Source organism: Neofelis nebulosa, chromosome 5 (genome assembly GCF_028018385.1).
Source record: "Neofelis nebulosa isolate mNeoNeb1 chromosome 5, mNeoNeb1.pri, whole genome shotgun sequence".
NCBI lineage: Eukaryota > Metazoa > Chordata > Mammalia > Carnivora > Felidae > Neofelis > Neofelis nebulosa.
In genome coordinates, this window is record NC_080786.1 from 73,735,391 (window position 1) to 73,760,877 (window position 25,487).

Consider the following 25,487-nt stretch of genomic DNA (forward strand, 5'->3'; position numbering starts at 1 on the left):
TGAATACCCACTGAAAAAACATAAAGCTTTTTTTTTTTTTTATTCTTCTTCTGTACGGTGGGGGGATAGAGCAGTGTTAGGATAACTGACTTTTTTGTTGTTCTCTGGGTGCATTCTTCTCGCTCCCCCTCTCTCCCCCTCACCCTCTCTCTCTCTCTCCCTCTCTCCCTCTCCCTCTCTCTCTCTCTCTCTCTTTTAAAAAATCAGCCATTTGGGGTTTTAAGCCATAAACGATTTTTCTTGTTGCAGGGGATTGCAGTGGCAAAGCTAGGCTAGGTCTTGGAGGCTGGTGTAAGGCGAAGCGGGTGAAGGCAGGAGGCTGATGGAGAGACTGGGGGGAAGAAAAGCCGAAATGGATTCACGGTGCCTTGGATGGAGGACGAGAGGGGAACTGCAGGCTCCTTCAACTCGTTCTGTCCGGTGAGAAGTGATCAAGCTTGGGCTGACAAGAGGCTCAGGGAGTCCTCACGTTCTTTCGCTTTTTTACCTGCCAATCAAACTGCTACAAGACAACACCCTGATCTGGCATGGACATGTAAGTAGCTTGCAACCCAACTTTGACATTCACTGCTAGCTCACTCCTCTCCGCCCACCCCCCCAACTCACTTTCTTCCCCTCTCATTCTTTTTTTTTTCTTTTGACCTTTAAGAGATCTGGAAATACACCCTGTGTAACAGTCATTTAATACAGACAGATTTAAGTCTGAAAGCGTTAACTTTTGGAATTAAATGCTAATTGTGATTTCTTTAACAAATGCATAAGTGAAGACATTATTTTATCCTCTTCTGAACAGTTTTAGTGGTGAACATAATCAGTTGCCTTGCAAGGGCGTGTGTTTCTTTTTCCTTTGAAAATAAAGAAACCCGTGAGCCCCCAGAGAGAGATGCAGAAATGAAAAACTCAGGCTTCCATCTTAAAAATGTCAAATGCTAGCATCTCATCCCTACAAACACACACACACACACACACACACGCACACACACACACACAAAGAAAAAAACCAAACCAAAACAAAACCAAAACCAAAAACAAACAAAAAAACACCCTTCTCCAGACCAAGGTCACACAGAATGGAAAGAGTGATTTGAACCAAAAGGTACATATCATTAAGGGGTTGCTACTCTTTGATCTGGCGTCTTACTATTTTGGTGGTGGTTGGGGTGGGGGTGTGAAAAAAGAGAAGGAAGAGGACATGGCGATACCTCATTCTTTATGAGAGACTGACATTGAAGGGGCTAGAGATACAAGAGGACAGGAGAAGCAGGAAATATTACCTGAGAGAAGGAATCACAGAGCATGGCGGAGCTGGAAGCTAGGAGGGCTTCAGTGGGAAGTTGTGCGAGAGGTGATGGGGCTTGCTCTCTGGCGCCCTCTAATGGCAATCGGAACCAATGTTTTACTTTCTTAATTCAGTACTAGGAAAAGCAGCTGGGTTTTTGTTGTTGCTGTTGGTGGTTTTTCTCCGCAGGCTTAGAAACTAGATACTATTAGTGGAGTAAATTGATTGTTTTCATCCCAGAAACTTATGTATATGCCTTAAAATTATCAATGTTTTCTCCTCAAACATCCCCTCCTCTCCCCAAATTTTGTTAGACTAATAGAGGAGGAAAGGGGTAATGGCAGATTGACTTATTGAGGATGGCCCAAACCCAATTAGTAATTCGCAGAAAGGGATTCCTTTCCTACCTGAACAGCATTCTGACTCTTCTAATATGTTGGAGAGGTCTTGGGGGCTGAGGTGGGGAGGGATGATTTGGAAATTGCAGATTCTGACACAGGCTCATTAGAACACAATTTCAGGGGGCCTCTTAGGAACCTCTGTTATTGCGACATGTGGTGGTCAGGGGGCTTTCCTTCCCGCCTCCTTTTTCTTTTTTTCTTTTTCTTCTTTCTTTCGTTCTTTTTTTTTTTTCCTTAAATTTGGTAGATAAAGGTTAATCTTGGGCTGAATGATAGAGCTATGATTGACAAGAGAAAAGGTGTTGAGGGCAGGTCGCGCTGTCTTATTTACAGCCCACTGCTTGCTGTAGAGTCTTTGTTAGGACTGGAAAGCTAATTTAGTGCTGATCAAAAGCACCACAGAGTTAAAGGACTGGTAATGACTGCTAATTTCATTTCAGCCTCATGCATCCCCAACTGCTGTAATTAAAGACACGCTATTTAAATACAGGTGAAGGTTTTTTTTTTTTTTAAGTTAGGGTGGGGGTGGGTGGATTACAATATTATTTAGATTTCATCTTATACATGGGTGTTATGTAGTCCAACATCAGCTTTTTTTAAGAGCCGCTTCTTGTCATTTATACCTGGCTTTGCAGAATCGGCAGTGTGAAATATGTCAATCACACAAAAGCCCCTATTTAAAGAAAAAAAAAAGCAGGATGCAGAATAGTAAATGTTTAGGGGGGTATTTAAATATTTGGGTCTCTTTTATTTTTCCCCTTCAAATTAATGGAAGGGCCTTCGAAATAGCTAAAGTATTTGAAACTTAGGGCAGGGTTAACAGGCCAAAGGGATCAGTGTCAGCTTTTTAAGTACTTCTAAAAAGATCATGTGAACAGATGGAAAAATATATTTTTAATTAAATAATTTCCCCCACACTGTAGCTGCAGTGTTGGCTCAGAAACCGTGTAATTCCTCAACCGATAGGAGTTTCTTTATAAGAACATCAAAGGATAAAAAGCTCTACATTTTCGTAGTTGGTTAAAATTGATAACCCCCCCCCCCACACACACACACACACACACACCCAAAAAAAGAATTTAGCCTTTAATCTCTTTTTATCCACGAAGACTAAAGCTCTGTACTCGACCCCGCGAGCGGCTCTCGCCTTCCGGGGCTGGAACCCGGCTCAGATGTGAAGCGGCGCTGAGCCGCCGCGCAGGTTCGTGACCAGCGCCCCCTGTTGGACACAGTAGGAGATGCACAGCGCCAGTCCTGGAAATCGCGAGAACCTTGCTCTGGGGTTAGATAAAACTCTTTATTACCCTCCAAAAAGGAGATGGGGCGAGGAAACAAGTTTTTATATCCTTGAAAGATAGTATAATTTAATTCAATAAAAAATAAAAAGGAGTTAACACAATTTCAATCCAATCAAAAATGAAGACTAACCTATTCCTCTTTCTCACATTGCAGCCACCCCCTACCCCCGTTTGGGTTTGGGACTCTTTTCAGATTATGAGATAGTAAAACAGGTGGAGAAGCTTGATATAAAACAAAGAGAACTTTCTTTTGTAGCTATGGAGAACCAAGCAAATTACTTCTCCCGTTCTGTACACATTTACAAAAATAAAACGGAAGAGGCTACTGCTTGCTGCTTTGACGTTGTCAGCAGCATCTTGAATGCCCTCGGAGGTCCTTCAAGAATTGTAACTGAGTCCCTGACTAAACGAAATAACTTGCTCGTTTTTATTTGTTTATTTTCAGAGTGTAATTAAGAGGCCAGTCTCTGCTTTGAATGTTTCCCATCCCCCAAAGCAATCTTGATCAAACTTTTCCTTTCCGGGCTAGCGGTTAAATTCCAGATATTGTTTAAGAAACAGGTGCCTGACACCTTTCTTCTTTTATCTCAGCATCTCAGCCGTAGGATTTCAGGAAAGGTGTGCCAATGGTAAAGAGTATTTTCTTTTGAAATTCAGCATTTTCCTGGACCAGGAATCCAAATTATCCTAGGGGGAAGAGGAGTACTTTTACATCTCCAAAAGTATTGTTAACATAAGAAAGAGCTTTGCCTTTTTCTTTGGTGAGCAAGTAAGGGTAAAAGTACACTTTGAATTCTTTCAGAAAGATAAACTATAAAAATGACATATCTTCTGGCAGGAAAATAATGGGAAAATACGGGTTTGTTTAGGTGTTTAAAATGAACTTGAAAACAATTCGAGTGCTAAACGAACACCTGATCTCAACAAGGTGTTTTATGATTTCGATCTTCAGGGATGTACTTAAAATTTTAACTTTTAGGTAAAAACCTTAAGATGTTTAGGACTTGCTTTTTAAAATTTTGCCTATTGGAGGAAACCAGATTAGTTTTCATAACAGAATTACTTTTTAAAATATTTAATACTGTGGCCACGAGATTTGTTTATGTTGATCTTACATTGATTCCTCCCACCTCCCCAAATCAGCGGATCCGAGATTGTGTTTTCAGGGGGATTGCTGTTCAGTGCGATGAGAGAGGTCTTCTCCATCTGATTCCAGAATCGAATCTCAGCTTGTGTTTCTCAGTAAATGACTTTGGATACAGTGGCAGGAAAAGAATCAAGGTTTTGATCAGTTTTTACCCGGAATCCTATCGAAATAACGGGCAAGCGGGATTCCCTGCTACAGGCAACCCCACCCTTTGCTTTACCAAAAAACAAAAGCAAACAAACAAACAAAACCGAGTCCCCATTACAGAAATGTTAAGTCCGGGCCAGTTTGTGAACGAGCGCCAACCTCCTAAAGTACCAAACGGTGCGTGACAGCCGCGGTCCAAGGCTGCCCGTGGCGAGAGGAGGCCAAAGCCAGCAGAATCTTGGAGGCGACCCGTGAAAGGGGATATATGCCTGCTGTTCGGAAGGGAGGCAGAATTTGCAAAATCAGAGGCCGGGAGATTTCGACCTGGTACCGCCCCCCGGGGGGTCCCAACCTGTGGGGAGAAGCCAGGGGGAGGAGCCGCACTTGGCTGCAGGGGGGCAGTGTGTCCCCAACTTCCCAGGGCCCCAGGTGAAAGCGCAACCCCTAGTTTAGCAAAGAGAACTAAATAAGTGGGTGGCCTAGGCCTGGGAAAGCCACCCAGCTTTCCCAGCGCAGTGTCATTTCTGTGGTTTCAGGCTGCCTCAGCCCCTGCCGGAATCCCACGCCCCACGGCGGCCAGCAGGAAGGCAGCCCTTCCATCTTGGGGGACTGGGGAGGGGACAGCGAGTGACTGACTCCTTAGAAGCAGGCAAAACCGCACGGCTGGCAACGGGGCCGCATTTCCCTGCAGCAGCAATGCGCCTTTTAGGGGAGGAGCGGGCATTTGGGGTCTCTTGTCCCAGCGGCCAGGCCTGAACCCGCGCCTCTTGGCAGAGTGCCCTGCTTTATAAGTAGTCAATCTTGACCGATTCTGGGGGCGATCCCGGATAATGGGCCAGTCTTGCCTGAGCCCACTAACTCTGTGCCAAGTTTTCAGTCCTCTCTCCCCTCCGTACCTCAAACCGTTCTTGCTGAACCCAAGCCTGACTATGAAAGCCAGTGTATGTGGCTCGGAGTTTGGAAACTATTCGGGGGTGGAGCAGATGACTCATTATTAAGACCAAGATTCAAGGATGAGCCTTCATTCATTAAGTTTGCTCTTTTACTTTGTTTTTAAACTTTGAAGAACCTTTAGTTCCCTTGACCCAGCCCTGAGACAGACGAAGGCACAGGCTTGAAGGAGCTGAGATATTGACAGATACTCATCTCTCTACCACTCAACGGGCAGATAAACGCTGCCAGACTGTGGGTCCTAATCCAAGGCCCAGCTGCTACGTGGGTTGCTGAAGGGTGTTGAAACCACAAGTACAACTTGACACCACTGAGCCCACGGTGCTTGTCAATAATCTGTGAATTAGGTGCAGAGATTGTCACTGTAGATCATAACAGTTTCTGAAGGACTCATTACAGCCTATCGTGTCAATGATCTTCAAATTAAGGAGGGGGGCTGGGGCGGGAGAGAAAAGGAATGGGGAGAGCCTACAAAAAAGGGAAGAAGGTTGGGAGGGGAGATAAAAGTCAGAGTCCTAGCTCCGAAGGAGCCTTTAAAGATTATCATCAGGCTAGTCATCTGAGAATTCCATTGGGATGGGTTTGGAAACCCAACTCCATCTGAGCCAGGGCTGGAAAAGGGGCAATAGGGAGTAAGTAGAAGTGGGCCCCTGGGAAGGCAGACTTCTCAGACATTTCTTTTGAGGCCAGAAGAGCTTTCGGGAGAGGGCTCCAGATGTCAGTGGGAGGCCTTGAGCATGCCAGGCCGCCCAGGATGGGTGCACACTTTGATTTAGAGCACTTTCCAGGGCTAGCCACCGCTGCAACTCCGAGAAAAAGTGGGTAGTAGTTTTGTTTAGGGCTGATGGTGTAGGTGATTTTTTTTTTAATGATTTGCTTTCAGCTTCTTTTCATACAAACAGGTGAAAGGCTTCCTTCCTTTTCCTTTGATAGTACTCCTGTCCCTCACACATGGTAACAGATCTAATTTCTTTCCCCAACCTGCTTTTTGAGGTGCCAAACACCTCTGCCTTCTGCCCTCTCAAAAGTGTTGTCACTTTTTGAGTTTGTATTATGTCTGATTGTACTTCTGCAAAGGGGGCTTGAAGGTAACACAGAAGCAGTGCACACGATGAGATCTCCAGAAGAAAGAAGACAAATCCCATTTCAGGAGTTTGGAAGGAACCAGACGAAGGGAGAAATGTTCTCCCTTCTTGGTGGATTGCCGGTGCAGTGAGTGTGAAGCTTGGCATGCACTGGGGTTGTCATTCATGTACCATTTAATATAGTCTAGAGAAATCCCAAGGAAGCTTCAGTTTGTTTTCCCACAAAGGTTGTGGTCACAACTCAATGAAATAATCACAGTCGGAGAATTTAAAAATGGTGACTGTCTTTTTCCTAACATCAGGGTAACAATCCTAGTCACTGGAAAACTGGGATTCTAAGGAATCCCTGTTCCTTTGGGATGATTAATTGTGCAAGATAGCATGGTCAGTCAGGGAGATATGTATTTAGACTCCCAAGCAATGATTTAGAGGTGTAACAGGGCCATGGATTTGTTGGGCCACTTGCAGTTCCTGGTGGTCTGTTGGCTTGGTTTTGTTTTTGTTTTTCATTCCTGTCTTCTGATTTTTAAAATCAAAATCATAGGTTCATTTTTTGTCAATGTAATTGGAAAACACTGTTAGCAGTCTCTTTAAATTCTCAGTTTGTCTTTTTTTTTTTTTTAAGAGAATTTCTATTTAAAATAATTAGATCATTTAATGGGCACACTGCATTTTCCCCTGGACAACAGCTGCAGTGCAGAGACAGGTCTTACGTTAAAACTACTTGACAATTCAGAAATGGAAATGAAATCGTGAAATGGGAATCCTTTTTTCCAGAAAATATTTGAGCTGGGATATATGTAGAAGATACATATATATGAAATACTCTAAGCAATATGATGACTGTTATATATAGCCCTGAAGACATACACAAGTGATTATATATTACTTTTGTTGCTATAATTTGAAGTAAGGGAGAAATATATTTGGTTTTCTTTATATCCTTGAATTCTTTTTAAAATGTATTTATTTCATCAGTGGGATTCAGATGAAAGAGAGTGAATAAAAAAGGGAGCTGGATTCAGAGCAGCTCTGCATTCCTTAGGTTTCAAGGGTCCTTACAGCCCTTGAGTGAAATTATTTGGTGAAATTGGGTCTGGACTGAAATAGCATTTGTTATCCCCTTGTTCATTTGTTACGTGTAATACCACTTCTGGAAATTAAAGGCAAGGTGCTGAAGGGACAGACAAGAAGAAAAAATACAATTAAGGAATTTTAAATTGCCAATCTACCATGCATCCATATGCATATTTATGTCTTAGTAAATAAAAAAGGGATAGAGATATGTGCTTGCTCTGTGTATCATCTAGAAACATGTATTATAGTTCCTGTCAATAATTTTTCACACTTCCAAAATCTGACAAGTTTGGCAATAGAAAGAAAATGGAGGAAATGTAGATGAATGAATTTCTCTCATTTTGAAAACTGCTTTATAAAAATTGCAGTATCCCCTCTAGGATCTCACGAGGGATCCTTCACAGTCTAAAGCAAGTGAAGTTTGATAACAGCACAGTTCTATTCTAATTTTTGCTCTTAGTTTCAATATCCTAACTTTTTCTGGCTTACTTATTATTTTTGGAAAATATGCGATGCTTTTGTAAGGAAAAGAAATTTTCTAATGCTTTTCTTTACCTTCATTGATCTGTGTTTGTTTCACATATCTTGAAGAATTAAGTGTGGATCATTCAGGAAGCCTTGTGGCACACTGCAATTTGAGGTGATGGAGGAACATTTTTTTGCAACTTAGAGGGAAGAAGGAAACATTTTTTAAATTGGCTTATACCAGTCTCCTGACTCTAATTCTCAGTTTTCTTGAGTTACGGGATAAATATCAATAAAATCTCATCTTACCAGATTGCACCAGCATTGTCCTACATGTTGGAATTTTCCTCTATTTTTGGCTTTTAAAATCAGAAACTTTTCTTGGCCTGCCGTACTTCTCTTTTTAGTTTATATGCCCCTTACCACACTACTGGTATCATCTTTTTCACTGCAGTCTGTTCAGTGCTATGGTCGCTTTCAGTGGAGAAGGCTGGAAGGTTAGGATCCGGAGGAAACATAACAAAAAAAAGGGAGAAAAAAGCCCTTCATTTGGCCAAATCTGGCTCCTAATATATTTAACCACTTCCAGAATTAGAAAGCCTTTCTGTACATTTTATTCTATTTTTCTCTTTTTTTTTTTCCTTACGTAATGAAATTAAAACTTTTGGAGCCCACAGTTGACATTTTTCAGAAAATTGAGTTATCAAGGCAGTAATTATTTCACGGGGAGATAAAACTCTCATAGCCCTAACTGTCAAATAGGGCCCTTTTCAGATTTTAATTACAAAATAAAATTAGTCTGCTCTTCCTCGGAATGGTTTGTGAGTGGTTAAACAGAGCTTTCCCCCCAATACTGGTGGTCGTCAAACTCTGCTAATTAGCAATGCTGAGAAATTCCAGTTAACAAGGACATTCTCCAAGACTCTGCAGGTTCCCTGCCGTTTGCCTTCATTTCCATAAGAAGATTAAGAGAGGAGGGAACACACTCAAATGCAGATGCAGAAAAGAAGCGTTTTTTAACAAGCATCATAATAGTAAGATGCTTGGCTAGTTCTCACCTAATTACTGCAAGTTAAACCTCTATTTGCCACTAAGAAGAAAAAATAAGTCTACAGTCCCCTATCTCCACAAAATTGTTAGTTGGCTTCAGATATAATACTTGAGGAGGGATGAGGGGAGTTTAGGAGAGAAATATCAGTGCAAATGATAAAACTGAGCTACACTTAATCAGTTAAGGGTTTGGGGCTGGGGCCTATAGTAAAACAAAATTAAATCAGAATATCCTAGGAGTTATGCATTTTGTTCTTAATTTCTAATCTTGCTCTAAAAGTATACAGCTTTTTGCTGCCCATGAAAGGGAAATGTTATAGTTCCTTTAGATTAAGCACTTTAAATTTTCATAAATTGTGCCAATGGCAACATTTTTAAATTCTTGAGGGATGAAGCACCCTCTTCCAAGTCTTATTTTGATACCCTAGTAGTCAATGGTGTATTGTTATTAGTACTGTAGCCATCTGTTATAAACCTAAAACAGTGCTGCCTCTATCATCTATTGTGATTATTATAGTTATTATTATATTTAGGGGCCAGTGATGATGCTGGATTGAAATAGAGTGGCCGGTGATCTGATTTTTTTTTTTTTTAATGCATATGTTCTAAAAAATCTAATGAGAAAATTGTTTCTGCTATCACCATCTTCTTTAATCTTATTTTCATAGCACATTATTATACATAAATGCCAGCCACAGTTAGTTTATTGCCTTGATAAGTACAGCAGGCTTAATTAAAATAAAGCTGTAAATAAATGCAACCAATGATAACACAATTGTAATGTATTTCCATAGCTTATTTATATGATAAAAGCAATTAACAAAAGACCTAGCCAGCCCCTTTAACCTCTTAAATGCATTATTATAGAGTTCAGGCACAAACACATGCATCTGAGAATGTATAAAAGCTTTTATATATTATCCCAAGGAAATATTTGTGCCTCCTACTACTACCCCTTGAGAGAGAAGATTACAAACATTTGCTTCTGTAACTATCCATTATTAATATTTATTTTAATGCACATACACCATTATCCACATCAATCCCTTGTTTGTTTGTTTGTTTGTTTGTTTGTTTTTCTTTTCCTTCAAACTTAATTACCCGTAAGCTTTTTTAAAGTTTTCAGAATAATGCTACTAAGTGCAGACCAATGCATACGCAATCATAAAGTGAATGCTTGGTCTGCCCTTCGTGGCATCTGGACAATCATAATTCATTCATATGTTGAATCTCATAATTTGTACCTATTTTTTCCCAAGGTTTAACCTCCTACTTATCTGGAGGTTATATGTACATTTCTAAGTTAAGCAAATTAAATCTGATTCTTATGATTTAGTTCCATAGCTTATATGATATGTTAACTTTTCTTTTGTTTAGATTACGTGTAATTAGTGGATCTTCCTCCCAGTCCCCTCATTTAAAAAAAAAAAAAAATATATATATATATATATATATATATATATATATATTTCCAAACACCTTTTTTTAAAGGTAAAAGCAAAACTGTAGTCTTGGAAAAGCGAATTAACCAGTAGGGGGCGCACCAGCTACATCCCTAAAACCAGACGCGCTGAAAAGCCTGGTGGCTGCGGTGTCGTCTTCCGAGCCTCTAACCTTTTCTCTTCCTAATCTCCACGTCCGTGTTTAGCTTAATATTACACCCAGAATAAACAAAAGACATTATTTTGTTCTAAAGAGTGCCATATATTTATCCGTTTCGAGAAGGCCAGTCTCACCCTTCCCGGGTTCCCAAGAACTAAAACAAACCATAACTTGCGAGAAAAAGAAGACACTGTTGGGGGAGGGGAGGTTGATTGGAAATAATAATTTATAAAGAAAAGTCTACAGAATTCTTTTCTCAACTTTTCTGGCTTTCCAGTGAGCATGCCTATTTTGAGTTTGACGGGAACAGAAAAGCCCCGGAGGGCAGGGATTGGAGAAGTTGGAGTGGGGGTAGTGATGGTTATGGGAAGAAGGTTAGTAAGGAACAAAACAATGCAAAGTTTTGTAAAGATAATAAATGGAACGTGGCCGACAGATACTATTCAGAACATTTTCTTAGGGTGAGTAAGGGTATATAGATCAGGGAAGGAGGGGGGCGGAGAGAGTGTTACAGAAGAAAGAAAATAAGTAACCCTCATGGTTTAAGCCCTTTATAAAAAAGAAATGGCATCAGGTTTTTTTTTTTCTCCCAACTCCCCCCCCCCCCCCCCCCGCTTTGTAGTCAAGTGCATTTTAGCCACAAAGATCCCAACAAGAGAGTGGAAGGAAACTTAGACGGGGCTTTGTTTGACTCCGTGTAGCGACAACAAGAGAAACAAAACTACCTATTTGTAACGGACGTGCTGCCATTGCTCTCCGCATTGAGCGCCTACCTATTGAAATCTTTACGTCGGGACAATGGGAGAGCGGCTAAAATTACCCTCTTGGGTCCTGGGCGGGCAGGATTCCTGAGCCCCTAACCCCCCCCCCTCCCCCCCCCCCCCCCGCCTCCATCGCATCCTCCTTCAGCCCCGGCCTCGCTGGGCTCCCTCCGTCCCCAGTCCTGGCGGCCTTCTTCCTGCCTGCACTGCCTGCACCTGTGCCTGGAGAGCACCACACCCGCCTCCCAGGCCTGGAGTCCCCTCCAAGCGCTGTCCCAGGCCCGGCGGCCCAGGCAGAGGGGCCAGGCCACCACAGTAGAAGTCACAAGGGGGAATGGCAGAGCTGGTGCTGCCCGAGTCCTGGGAACTCTGCGTGGGAGGGAGTTTGTGAGTGCGGCCCAAATGCCGCCTCCATACTCTGCCGAGGGATGCCAGGAAGTTGACACGACGCTGCTCTATAGTCTGCGCTTCTAAAGGTCCTTCTGTTGATCTCCTTCTTCCCCTAACCTCCTTTTGAAACTCGCCCAACTGAAATCCTGCTTTGGGGGAGGCTCAAGAGGAGAACGGGGAGAGAGGAGGAGAGTGGGGGCATCCCCCTTCTATCGACTGAACGGAGAAAGATGGTGGGAGATGAGGCTGGGGGTAAGGGGAGAAGCCGCAGTGTCGGGGCCAGAGCCGAGCTGGTCAGGGGACAGCAGGCATGCCGCAGCTTCCCCAGGCCCGGCCTCCCCTCAAGTGCGGAGTCGGCCAGAGTCCCAGCAGGATCTATGCTTAAAACAGAGCAAAGTGCGTGGCAGCTAGGAGGGTTTGGAGCACTGAGCTTTCCGTCTCATAACTTCTTGTCGGGACAGTGTAAGAAAGGGGCGAACTAGTGCCGGCACCTGTAGAGGAAGAGGGGCGAGGGGAAGAGCGAGGTTAGGCAGAAGCACGGAGGAGGCTGGAGCGGGGGAGGGAGTGGGGGGGGCGGCGGTGGATGCGGAGGAGCGGGACAACAATGACACACCAACTCCTTGCACCGCCTGTTTCCTGAAATACTAGTAGGACAGTCGTCCTGAACCACCCACTCTGCCGTGCCCCACCCCCACACCTTAGCGGCTTCTCGCGCCCCTTCCTCGTTTCAGCAGCCCGCAGCAAAAAGTAAATCAATATTAAGTTTGAAGAAGAAAAAAAATCGCAGTCTCGGTGCTGTTTACCCACTTCCTTCGAAAAGGCGTGTGGTGTGACCTGTTGCTGCGAGAGGGGATACAAAGGTTTCTCAGTGGCTGGCAGGCTGGCTCTGGGAGCCGCCTCCCCCTCCCTCCTTCCCCCTCCTCCCCTCGCCTCCCCCGCGCGGCCTGCGGCGCGGCAGGCCCCGCCCCCTTTCATGCAAAACCCGGCTGCGAGGCTGGGCTCGAGTGGAGGAGCCGCCGCGCGCTGATTGGTCGCTGGAAACCCATTTATTCCCTGACAGCCCCCGTCACATGGATGGTTGTCTATTAACTTGTTCAAAAAAGTATCAGGAGTTGTCAAGGCAGAGAAGAGAGTGTTTGCAAAAGGGGGAAAGTAGTTTGCTGCCTCTTTAAGACTAGGACTGAGAGACAGAAGAGGAGAGAGAAAGAAAGGGAGAGAAGTTTGAGCCCCAGGCTTAAGCCTTTCCAAAAAATAATAATAACAATCATCGGCGGCGGCAGGATCGGCCAGAAGAGGAGGGAAGCGCTTTTTTTGATCCTGATTCCAGTTTGCTTCTCTCTCTCTTTTCTTCCCCCAAATTATTCTTCGCCTGATTTTTCTCGCGGAGCCCTGCGCTCCCGACACCCCCGCCCGCCTCCCCTCCTCCTCTCCCCCCGCCCGCGGGCCCCCCAAAGTCCCGGCCGGGCCGAGGGTCGGCGGCCGCCGGCGGGCCGGGCCCGCGCACAGCGCCCGCATGTACAACATGATGGAGACGGAGCTGAAGCCGCCGGGCCCGCAGCAAACTTCGGGGGGCGGCGGCGGCGGCGGCGGCGGCAACTCCACCGCGGCGGCGGCAGGCGGCAACCAGAAGAACAGCCCGGACCGCGTCAAGCGGCCCATGAACGCCTTCATGGTGTGGTCCCGCGGGCAGCGGCGCAAGATGGCCCAGGAGAACCCCAAGATGCACAACTCGGAGATCAGCAAGCGCCTGGGCGCCGAGTGGAAACTTTTGTCGGAGACGGAGAAGCGGCCGTTCATCGACGAGGCCAAGCGGCTGCGAGCGCTGCACATGAAGGAGCACCCGGATTATAAATACCGGCCCCGGCGGAAAACCAAGACGCTCATGAAGAAGGATAAGTACACACTGCCCGGCGGGCTGCTGGCTCCGGGCGGCAACAGCATGGCGAGCGGGGTCGGGGTGGGCGCCGGCCTGGGCGCGGGCGTGAACCAGCGCATGGACAGCTACGCGCACATGAACGGCTGGAGCAACGGCAGCTACAGCATGATGCAGGACCAGCTGGGCTACCCGCAGCACCCGGGCCTCAACGCGCACGGCGCCGCGCAGATGCAGCCCATGCACCGCTACGACGTGAGCGCCCTGCAGTACAACTCCATGACCAGCTCGCAGACCTACATGAACGGCTCGCCCACCTACAGCATGTCCTACTCGCAGCAGGGCACTCCTGGCATGGCGCTTGGCTCCATGGGCTCGGTGGTCAAGTCCGAGGCCAGCTCCAGCCCCCCCGTGGTTACCTCTTCCTCCCACTCCAGGGCGCCCTGCCAGGCCGGGGACCTCCGGGACATGATCAGCATGTACCTCCCCGGCGCCGAGGTGCCGGAGCCCGCCGCCCCCAGCAGACTTCACATGTCCCAGCACTACCAGAGCGGCCCGGTGCCCGGCACGGCCATTAACGGCACACTGCCCCTCTCGCACATGTGAGGGCTGGACAGTGAACTAGAGGGGGGGAGGAATTTTCAAAGAAGAACGAGGGAAATGGGAGGAGAGTAAGAAACAGCATGGAGAAAAAAAAACCCGGTACGCTCAAAAAAAAAAAAAAAAAAAAAAAAGTCATCACCCGCAGCAAATGACAGCTGCAAAAGAGAACACCAATCCCATCCACACTCACGCAAAAACCGCGATGCCGACGAGAAAACTTTTATGAGAGATCCTGGACTTCTTTTTGGGGGACTATTTTTGTACAGAGGAAACCAGGGGGGGTGGGGTGGGGAGGGCGAGGGAATGGACCTTGTATAGATCTGGAGGAAAGAAAACTACGCAAAACTTTTTAAAAGTTCTAGTGATACGGTAGGAGCTTTGCAGAAAGTTTGCAAAAGTCTTTACCAATAATATTTAGAGCTAGTCTCCAAGCGACGAAAAAAATGTTTTAATATTTGCAAGCAACTTTTGTACAGTATTTATCGAGATAAACATGGCAATCAAAATGTCCATTGTTTATAAGCTGAGAATTTGCCAATATTTTTCGAGGAGAGGCTTCTTGCTGAATTTTGATTCTGCAGCTGAAATTTAGGACAGTTGCAAACGTGGAAAGAAGAAAATTATTCAGATTTGGACATTTTAATTGTTTAAAATTGTACAAAAGGAAAACATTAGAATAAGTACTGGCAAAACCATCTCCGTGGTCTTTAAAGGGGCAAAAGTTTTAGATTGTACTAAATTTTTTTTAACTTACTGTTAAAAGCAAAAATGGCCATACAGGTTGACATCGTTGGTAATTTATAATAGCTTTTGTTTCCCAACTTTCCATTTTGTTCAGATAAAACAACAACAACAACAACATGAAATTACTGTGTTTGAAATATTTTCTTATGGTTTGTAATATTTCTGTAAATTTATTGTGATATTTTAAGGTTTTTCCCCCCTTTATTTTCCGTAGTTGTATTTTAAAGATTCGGCTCTGTATTATTTGAATCAGTCTGCCGAGAATCCATGTATATATTTGAACTAATACCATCCTGATAACAGGTACATTTTCAACTTAAGTTTTTACTCCATTATGCACAGTTTGAGATAAATAAATTTTTGAAATATGGACACTGAAATTATGTTTGAGTCTTTCATTTATTTGGATAACACTGATTATACATAACTCCTCGGGGTATGTACTGTGCTCAGCCAGGAAAGCAAAATATCTATAAAACCTTGATATTCTAGTCCAGTAGCATGTGCTAATGTTAACTGCAACAAATAAATGTCTGAATGATTAACTGAATAAGTACTCTCAAAAAATTCAAATGCTTGTGTCATTTCTAAAATAGAAACTAGAGACATATATTGTAAATCCACCCCCTCCTTTTCTAAGCAGCATGAATAAGCATGATGGGGACTTATACTTAAAACTGATTTATGCCACTTGTTGCCAGAAAGGAGTCAATTCTGAAAATTTTCATGTGGCTCAGCAGATGGGGTATTGAGCCAAATCAGAACCAGGTTGGCTGGTTTTGTTTTCGTTTTCTTCAATGCACAATGGCCCTTTGGAAACCTGGTTATAGGGGAAAATGATGCTTCTTGTATCGGAATAATTGCAAACTAGACATGCAAAGTGCTCATCTGCTGGGTGGGTGTTTGGATTACTTCAGCCCTGCTATTGTTTGAGAGGAAACAAGTGGTTTGCTTTCTTTGTTCCTTGACTTCATAAACTTTCTCCTCTACATTCTCCTGTTTAGGGGAGAGGGAAAGCAAAGAGCATCTTACAACCCCCCCCCCCGACTTATCACGGCTATTTATTATTATTATTATTATTATTATTTATTTTCTTTTTTCCTCTCTCTCCCTCCACGAATTCCATTTCTTAAATTGGCAGCGCGGGTCCAAGCCTGTAGTCCCAAATCGGATATCTCTGCAGCTGATAACAAGCAAAAGAGAAGCCAGGCAACAGCCATATTAAAGAAGAAAACAATCAACTCTGAGGTAGATATTTTACTTTGTCCGGGCTAATCACAGTTGGAGATGATTATGCTTTTGATCTGTTAACCATGTTTTACTACGGTAGTAGAGAAGTAGGGGGAGGGGAAAGGGGTGGGGAAACAAGATTGGATTTGTTGTTTTCTTTTGCCCTAGGAAAGGTAAAGAAAGACTCTAGTTGTCCACAGTGGGAGCGAAAAAGTTGGGGGGATCGCCACGGTCTTTGAATTAACGATGTTTCTACATCACAACCGACCCGCGCTTTGGCGCAGCCGGAGAATCTGTAAAACCGACTCAGAGACTTTTCTTCCTTATTTACTGCTTACCTCGCTCATCTTCCCCCACCACAAGGGACCAGGAAACAGGAGCCAGGCATACTTAAGAGCGTGGGTTTGCTACCCACATTTCAAGGGCTTGTTGTGTCAACTTGCTACAACTTTGGAGAAGTTGGAATCCGGCAGCGCCTTCCACCCTTGAGTAAAATACCGGCTGCAGCCACTAAGTTAGCTCAACCCGTTGGTGTGCACTTTCGCCTTTTCCAAGAAAAGTATTCCTTTCTCGTGGTGTTGCTAATATTAGTTCTGGGCTCAGCTGGAAATATCCTCATACTTTCTGTATTTTTATTTCATATGGATTGCTTTATTTTAGGCGTGTATTGGTTTTTATTTATTTCTTTTCTTAAAATCCTCATTTTAGGGTAAAGGACAATTATTATGCCAGTTCCCAATTCTAAGCGAGGCATTTCCCCCCCTAATTAATGCAGAGACTCTAAAAGAATTTCCCCCGGCCTGGCCAGCCATTGTAATGCATATACGGATTATTCACGTGGTAATGAGCACATTCGCCAGTTCTTGCTCACACATACGAATAAAAGAAACTTTGAATAAAGATCCAAATGATCTTGCTGGGGGGTGGGGAGGATATTCTCGGAATTTGAGCCAATCAACTATATGGAGTGTATATATTTGAAAAATTAGAGATATATTAGAAATATGTATTGCATTCAGAGTAATTGCACTGCACCAGGCTCCCTTAAAAAAAAATAAATAAAGTAAATAAATAAATAAAAGAACCCACAGGATCAGACTAAAAAAAGCAACAACTTTTTGGCCAAATGCTCAGGTTCAAATATTTTGCAAGAGGGAAGAGAGCAATTTCAGGAAGTTGAACTAGTTTTGAGTGATTGTCACTTTCTGCCTAAAACAAGAGAACTCCCATTTTCCCTCCTATTCCTCCATATCCCCTAACTAACTGAAAGCCAAATTATTTTCTTCTTAAATACATTCTTTTTATAAACTGCATTTGAGGAAAGTGGTATATATTTCATCATTTATTTGATTGGATTAAATGATTCCCCAAGATGTGTAGTTTCATGACTAGATTAATAGTGAACATACAGTATTTTAATTATAATGTGATTTCCAAGAAGGGGATAAACCCATAAACTTTCCCAGAGATGGTTATCTCTCAGTGCTGAAGTTAGTTGTTGAATGTTCAGTTTCTTCCTTGGGATATTATTCTATTCACTAAAACCATTCAATTTCCAGTCAAAGGGGGTGAATTTAATGTTTTGTTAAACTTATACATGGAATGGAAATGTGTAGAGGGATGAGATTATAGTTTGTTCCCTCTGCAATTTTTTTTCTCTCCCCGTGCTCCCCGCCCCCACTTTAAATAAAGAGCGTTAAAATATTTTGCTGAGCTGTAGTAGATTAGCAAGGTTTCTTGCCAATGCTGGGAAGCTGGTATTACAGACGGTCCCAGGGGAAAATGGCTCACATTAACCACTAAATGAATATTTGACAAGGGCTCATTCGGAGGTATTATTACTATAAACGTGTCCCTACTGGACTTTTCCAGGGTCAAAGAGCAACGCTTCAATTAATTATTTAGTCTGCTAGTAGATTTGGTTGTAATAGCTGTACTTATTTCTAGAACCGACACATTCTTAGAGTAGGAAATCTCAGGAGAATCTTCTCCATCAGCCATGCCTTGGATTGAAATACACGCAGAGCCCTGGCATTCTGAAGCTGACTTTGTCATAAAACCTTTTCCTGGGCTGAGAGTTGGGGGGGATTATAGTTTCCTTTTCTATTTCATTTGCTGGTTTTGATTTAAAAGAAAGAAACAAGAACATAGTAAGTTATCTTAGATTCTACATCACGTCTGGCAATGTCTTTTAGGGCCTTGCAGTTTAGGGAGAGAGGGGAGGGAAATTATTTATAACCTTTGCCTTTTCTAAGTGGAGATGTCACAGGATTTCAGAGACTCGGGCAGGTTCTGAATTTAGAAAGGGCACACACTGCTGTTTGCCAATAAAATTCGGGTTTTAAAATGGAAGTCTCCATAGGCTGAGTACGCGGAGTTCTAGTACACTCAGTAAATTGGGGTAAGAGATAGTCCCTCCTTCCCTCCCCACCTATTGGCTTGAACACCTCCAGGTGTAGTGGGGTGAGGGGGGACCTGGTGAGTGTTCCATTTCTGCTCTGTCATAAGTTCCTCCGTGGCCCTGGGTAAAATGGTAAGGGAATGATTTTGAGAGTAAGATTCCTTGACAATAATATAAGGTGAATGAATAAGAGATAAGCTGCAAGGGGTGGGGGAACGGGATGCAGTAATTACAAACCCAATTCATTCAGCTTTTCAGAACTTTTGTTGTGGGAGCTCCATTGACGGGTTTTGAGTCGCCAGTTTTCTCACATTAAAAAGAACTGATCAGCGCCTCAGGGGGACAAGAAATACCGCTTAACTGCATAGTGATTGGGTCTTCATTTAGAACCCTTACAAGAAGAAAATTAAACAGTGCCTTTGTGTGCACAGGTTTACTTTTCAACTGCTAACAGTTTATAGCTAACTGCTTTGGGATTGAAGTTTGACTGTGGTTTGGTCGTCTGCTAGTTGGCACTGCTTATTTATTTATTTATTGTAATGAAAGAGTTTTTTATATCCTCTTCCCTTTATTTCTGGTTCTTGGAGAATTTTGTAAAACAGGTCCTCATATTTTGATTCATGGAAGGAGTTTCCTTTGCCATGAGCTTTAGCAGAGACTTGAATTAACACTTCTCCAACACTTTCCACACACACACACCCCCATTATTGCCTTAAAATAATTTGCATCTCCGTTTTTTATGCTGCCTTTTCCTGCTTTCAGAGTAAAGACTGCCTGGGACAGCCACAAGTGAGATTGAGGATGAGGGTTGATTTATTTCTTTCCTTTGCTTTTTTTTTTTTTTTTTTGACTGAAGTTGGAAGATGGTTGGTGTATTTCTTTAGGGACCTCGTCTATGAGGTAGATCCCATAAAGACAGAAGAAGGGGGAGAAACACTTGAACTTTACTGTGAAAGTGTGCATAAAATTCAAAGGGACACAGCCTCTGGAGTTTTAGAGTAAGCAGCTGTGGAAGGAGCTTTCCAAAGACAGAGAAATTGCCCAAACCAGAGAATTAGTTTGGTGTCTTTCATAGTTATTTTCTATTAAAAACTTCCTGGGAAACCTGCCTCTGATATCACCCAGGGAGACTGGTAACCACTCTTCCTTCTCATAATGCTGTCCAGTTTTACAATTCTTGTTTTCAGTGGTTCTATTTTGCTTCTGTAGCTTTTAGGAAATAATGGACTTGACTTTCTTTTTTTAACCTATGAGACATCTCTGGGAGAATGGATTTCTAAGACAAGGCCAAGATTTCCCATGGCAGAGAACTCTTTCTGCATGCAGGTCTAGATGGATTTTATTTTATATTTTGGTGTAATAGTGATATTTCTGTTTCCTTGAGTGGTGTATTCAGTTTCTCTTCAAAAGCAAACAGAACGTCCTCTCATTTCAGGAGGCAAAGATATATTTGCTGCTTCTGGGCTTTTGGACTTGAGATGCTTGCTCTACTTTGCAAAGAAGTGTCAGGTGATTTAAAACCTTCAAGGAGTCGTTCATTTCATTACCCTCGTCTATCTGCACTCACAGAAAGAAGTGTGCGCTGTTAGTAAAGATTTCGGCGCTTTGAACTATCTTCTGCCTTCCTCTCTGGGCTTCGGTGCGGGGCGCGCTGCAGGGCCGGGAGCGCTCGGGCCTCCCACCCGCCTGCCCTGGGGAGCCCGCCGCAGCCCGCGCCGCGCCGGAGCGGCTGCGCGGGCAGATGGAAGCTGAGGCGGGCCAGCGCCGACCGGGGACCTGACGTCACCGTGGCCCTAGCCGAGGCTCCCATGGGGCTCCCTGGGAAGGTGCTGCGTAGGGCTCAAGTTTTCTCCGACCGGACCCTGCCAAAACGGCCCTATTCCCTCTCTTAGCTCTGGACGGTCGCGCGTCGCCCAAGTCTGGAATGTCTCCGGAGGTGTTGTGGGCCCTCTCGCTTACTCCGGAGTTCTCTACCTCCCTCACCTCAGCGCTAGCAGGCTCCATGTTGACCCCGTGACCCCAAGGATGGTTCTAGGCCCCAAACCTCCCAAATCAGAGATTGTGTTACTTGAGTCCTGCCTTCCTCTCCCCTCTCCCCCTCAGTCCTTTACTTTTAAAAGGTTGTGTGCCCCTGATTGGTGCCAAAGCTCACCATTAGTAATCAAGCTCTTAGTACTTGCCGATGCCAGAGGCTACGAATTGAAATTGACGTGGCTGTGGGTAACCACAGGAGTGGTTTGGGCTCCCCGGAGCCCCCGAGTATTGGGCCCCTCCAGGATCAGAGTAGATAGGGATGGAGGATACATCCATGTCTTATTTGTGAAATAGGGATAATGCATCTTTACCCGGGAGAAAAGGAGTACAAGGCCACTGACACAAAATGGGATTAATTGATTGCTGTTACTTTTCTTACAGTCCAACGGAGTTAGGTGGTAGGGAAGGCAAGAGGTTCCCATTTTAGACTCTAGAGATCAATCCAGAAATTAGGCCCTCCTCTCTGGCCTTAGCAGGTGAAATTCGCCTTCTTCAGAGGACCCTGCTTCCTTTGCCAGTTCTCTTTCTGGCTTCGGGTTGGCCTAGGAAGTTATCCTGCAAACTTGCCATCCCTGGGCATCTTCTTGAAGGGAAGGATGCCGGCATTCTGGGCAGGAGCCGCCCCCACCCGCAGAAGGCAGAAAAATAATTACTGTATTAAAAGAAGCGGTGAATTCTTCCCAAGGGTTCTTATCGCTGGCGGCCAGGCCAGAAGCGGGACTGCGCCCCCACCCCCACCTCGTGACGTCAGGGTCTGCAGGGCCTCAGGGATGAAATGATTCGTTTGAGTGTTCCAGAAAGGGCAATCCGTACACTTGCAGGGTGAGGCCAGTGGAGCCGGTCTCCATCCCCACCAGTCAGCCCCAGCTTTTGAGACTGACGCTCTTGCCCCCCAGAGTATAAGCAAACACGAATAGCCAGTCTTAGGCACATAAACAGTCACACAGGCAACACCACCCACCACACCACCGAAGCTCACAGGCAAACCCTTGTGTGTGTGTGTGTGTGTGTGTGTGTGTGTGTGTGTGATTTGATTTGCTAACTAGAGTTTGCTGTGAGATCTGAATGAGTTGGGTTTTTGTTGCTGTTTTGTTTTATGCTTGTTTTATTTTGAGACACTGGACAAATCACACCAAAGCCTTTACAAAGTACACTGCAGCTTTATTTTATTTGGCCTTACATGAGTTTCAGCAGTGGATTAATAATTGGACTTCCAAAAGTTTTCTGGTTCTGATACTGAGTCAGGTCAGGACAGCTGCTTCTGGCTTGCTATGGCCATGCCACCTCCATTTTCTCTGTCCCCCCACCGCTCCTCCTAACTATTTGTATAGCTGTTTATAACCATTTTAGAATTGAGAAAATATTGCTGAGAGAAGAATGATTTAAACTGTAGACAAGAAGAAAGACATTTGATCCCTGACTCTGTAAAATGGATAAAAATTATTTGTTGGTGGAAAGTACCTGAGCATTTCCAGAAGAAGGTACACTTCCCAAGTTTTCTTTACAAATCAATTTAATTCATTGAATGTCCTTCCAAAGGGAAGGGTCCTAGAAACTACACCTTGTTTTGATATTGGTCCAGGATCTCACAAACTACTGATTTGCTGAGAATTAGCCGATACTTCACATGCAGTCAATTCAGTATCAACTCACATCCAGGTCGATTTGACTATCACACTTAACAGTTCAAATCTCAGTTATTGCATAACATTACAGTTTGATCAGTCTGAAATAACTAAGTGGCAAACCTGTCTTCTCCTGCTCAAAGTCTGCTTCCCTTTGTTTGTTTCCCCCTTCTTCCCACCTCCAGGGAAAGTATCTTACAATCAAGTTTTCCTTGTGAGAGTTTGTTTACCCCAACTTCTGTGAAACTAGATGAACACTCCTCAGCTTTCTAAACACTCGCTCATCAGCTTTGTGAAATGGTGCAAAAACATCTTGGAATCTAAGATGGCAAAATAAACCTGAGCATATGGGGGGAAGACTTCGTTGTTAGGAAATAGATTTAAATGTTTAGCTCACACTTCAGCCTTGATGCCTCCCTTACTACCCTCTCTCGCTTCTCTCACTGCCTGCCCCTGGCTCTTGGGTACCTCACCTCTATTAGCAAGCTGGTTCACCGGCATAAATTATGAATGCATTTTGAGCCGGCCCTTTTGATAAGATAAATCAGGGCTTTTCTCTTTTGCATGTTTCTGCTTTCATTCCTATTGAAACTTCCTGCGCTGTGCTGCAGGGTCTTTCTACAAACTTACTATCCCCACATAAACTATGGAGGTATGTTTTTAATAGGAAAAATCAGGTAACCTTTTTTTCCACGAAGCCTTACAAGTTGAGGATACAAAATATTTCATGGTTAGTTGTGTGAGCTTCCAAATTAGCTGCATATAAAGTATTTTAAGATTTTTTTTTTTTTTTTGGCTGTCACTGGCTGGCAATACTCATTTTGTGTGTGTGTGTTGGTTTGAAAAGCAGGAAGAAATGTAATGAATTGAGTGCTGTCAGAGATGTCTTCTGTTTGAACAATCTGCGATGGGCTGAATGGCAGGGACTCCCTCATCCAGTGCAGGTGCAGTAGAGCTGGGGAAGGGGGGAGGGGGGCTCCCTCTGTTCAGTCAAAAAGCACCATTCTCCACAATAGACCACACACTGACAGCCAGCGTGACATCAACTCACACTTTCATACTTTTCCCCCCATCCATAGTTCTGAGTTCACAAAGTGGCCATACAGTAGCCTTGGTTAGGTTCCTTTAATGAACATTTTGTGGCTCCTATGACCAACATTGAAATCTGCTTAGCCTGGGAGGAACAAATAGATTTTTAATCATGAGTTCCAAATCAAAATGTAAAGCTATAGGTATTTCAAGTTAGCTGGTCTCCCTACTCTCTCCCAATGCTAATGCCTACAACAGCCCCCAGATGATCTGAAAACTCGGAGTTAAAAGTTCTTCTAAGACTGACTTAGGTTCTGAGACACTGTTTTCTGATGTCCCAAGAGAGACTAACCAGTAAAAGAGAGAAGGCACGGATTTCATGTATTTATTTAAATTTAAAAGGACCTCTAGTATTTTATTATGCTGCGTGAGAGGGTTAATCCTGCAAATGAACGGACATTAATCTTGTGGAGTGGAGTCTGTCCTCTTTGAATTGGTTTTACTGGGGAGAGGGGTGGGAGATAGAGCAGGGAGTTAGGAAAGGCAGCAACTGTTTCAAAACTCTGGACAAAGATGCGACCACCCTTTGGCTGTCCCACCGCTGCAAGGGCTGGACCTTCCGAAGATTTCATTTCACATTTGTTTAAACTCAGGCCTTGGCGCCTCGAGTTTTAAGGGGAATTGTCCAAGGAAGGAACGCTACTAGGGAAACTATTCCAGTCAATCCGTTCTTCCCGCCACCCCCGCCCGGTTCCTACTCCTCTCCGCCCCCACCCGCTTCGCCAACTCACTGTCTGGTATCCGAACATTTAGCAGAAGGAGGGAGGGGCGAGGAAAGGGCTGTGCGGCCAGAACGGATCCCCCGGCGCCGCCGCCGCGCGGGGCGAGAACCTAGCCGCCCGGCCACTGCCCGATTTCCCTCTGTGCCGGGACTGAAGCATCGCGCCGAGGAAAATTGATCCCTGTTGCTTATTTAAAAACAAAACAACAACAACAACAACAACAACAACAACAACATGTAGCGGTACATATTTTTCATCGCGGCAACAACAGCAAAAAATCAACTTTCTAGCTCTCGGAGCAAAATCTTTTTTATCATTCACCTAAACGCTGTTTAGTAGGTTGGGGTGGGAGCAGGCAGACCTCCCAGGGCGGCGGTCACAGCATTTCCCGCACTCCTACCTCGCGCGTGGAGGCAAAGAGTCCGGGGTCCGGCGGGGCGGGGCGCAGGGCAAGGGGATTTGGTGTGCAGGGCGAATAAAGGCCAAGTTCTTTAGAACCTCCACTAACACAGCAAGAGATGGGTCTTACCATCTCTGTAGAGTCCTTCGCTTGTGACCGCAAGGAGTTGTCGGGTGACCTGCATTAAGTATGCCTACGGCGCCAACTAAAGTCTGGGCCTAGAAGAAGAGGCATCTCCCTCCCCTCGACCCCACTGCCCGCCGCTACTTGATAGCTGCCGCGTCTTCTGGCAGGTTACACACCCACAATTAATCTTTCTTATTAAAGCCTCCATTCTGTACCCAAGGGGCGACTCAAACCTATTTAGATTTCCTTGGTTGGCTGCACAAATTTAAGTGGGCAAAGAGTTATAAACCTAATAACAGAGGGCGAGAGAGAGTGATTTGAGTAGAGAAGACGCAAGATTGACTAGGGGTGTAAGGACGCTGCGGGCCTTGCCCGCCCCAGACACCTGCCTCGGGGTGCACGCCAGGCTGTGGGAAAGGCAGCGAACCCCAGCGCACCCACCGCATGCAACGTCGGCACACACACCTCCATCCCTACCCTTTTCGCTCACAGGTATACTTGCAATGAGATTGCCTCTTCCGGATTTCTTATAAACCCCTCCCAGCAAGGCAGCATTCTCGCAACATCCCAAACCAGGGAACTTCCGGAGAACCGGGGAAGGTTTGCACTGTTTGGGATTAATTGAGAATAATTAACACTGGAGACCGTTAATCACCACTTTGCTGCTCTCTCCCTCCTTTCGGGTCTGCGGCGACTGCCTCTCGCTCCGGCTGTCGGCGCGGGTGGGTTCGCTGGTGAAAGTGAAGACGTCGCGGTAGCTGTCACCCAGTTCGGCTGTACTTTTTTAAACGCTCGCATATTGTTTGATTACTAATTCGAGTTAATATGATCTTTATGGCAACATAACAGTGGATAATTGGCCTTTTTTTCTGAACAACAATGTAAATCACAATCGCTTTATTATTTAATAACGTCAAACGCTTCGTTGGATTGGCCCCGACCGAGAAGACCTTTTCTTTCTAGACAGTGTTATGGAGGAAGAACAAT

The 25,487-nt window shown here is 44.6% G+C and overlaps 1 protein-coding gene and 1 long non-coding RNA gene across 3 annotated transcripts in view; both read left to right on the top strand.

Annotated features, from left to right (window-relative positions):
• Window positions 1-103: 103 nt before the first annotated feature.
• LOC131512215 (uncharacterized) overlaps window positions 104-25,487 on the top strand; it is a 45,334-nt gene continuing 19,950 nt past the window's right edge. The window contains exons 1-2 of one of the 2 annotated variants that reach the window (XR_009262026.1): window positions 104-535; window positions 16,015-16,121. This is a non-coding gene — a long non-coding RNA (uncharacterized LOC131512215). The remainder of the gene's footprint in view (window positions 536-16,014; window positions 16,122-25,487) is intronic. The other variant, XR_009262025.1, reaches the window with a different exon arrangement.
• On the top strand, window positions 12,241-15,253 carry SOX2 (SRY-box transcription factor 2). The gene has a single exon (XM_058730599.1). It carries the CDS (start codon window positions 13,167-13,169, stop codon window positions 14,130-14,132), a length of 966 nt encoding a protein of 321 aa, XP_058586582.1. The 5' UTR covers window positions 12,241-13,166; the 3' UTR covers window positions 14,133-15,253.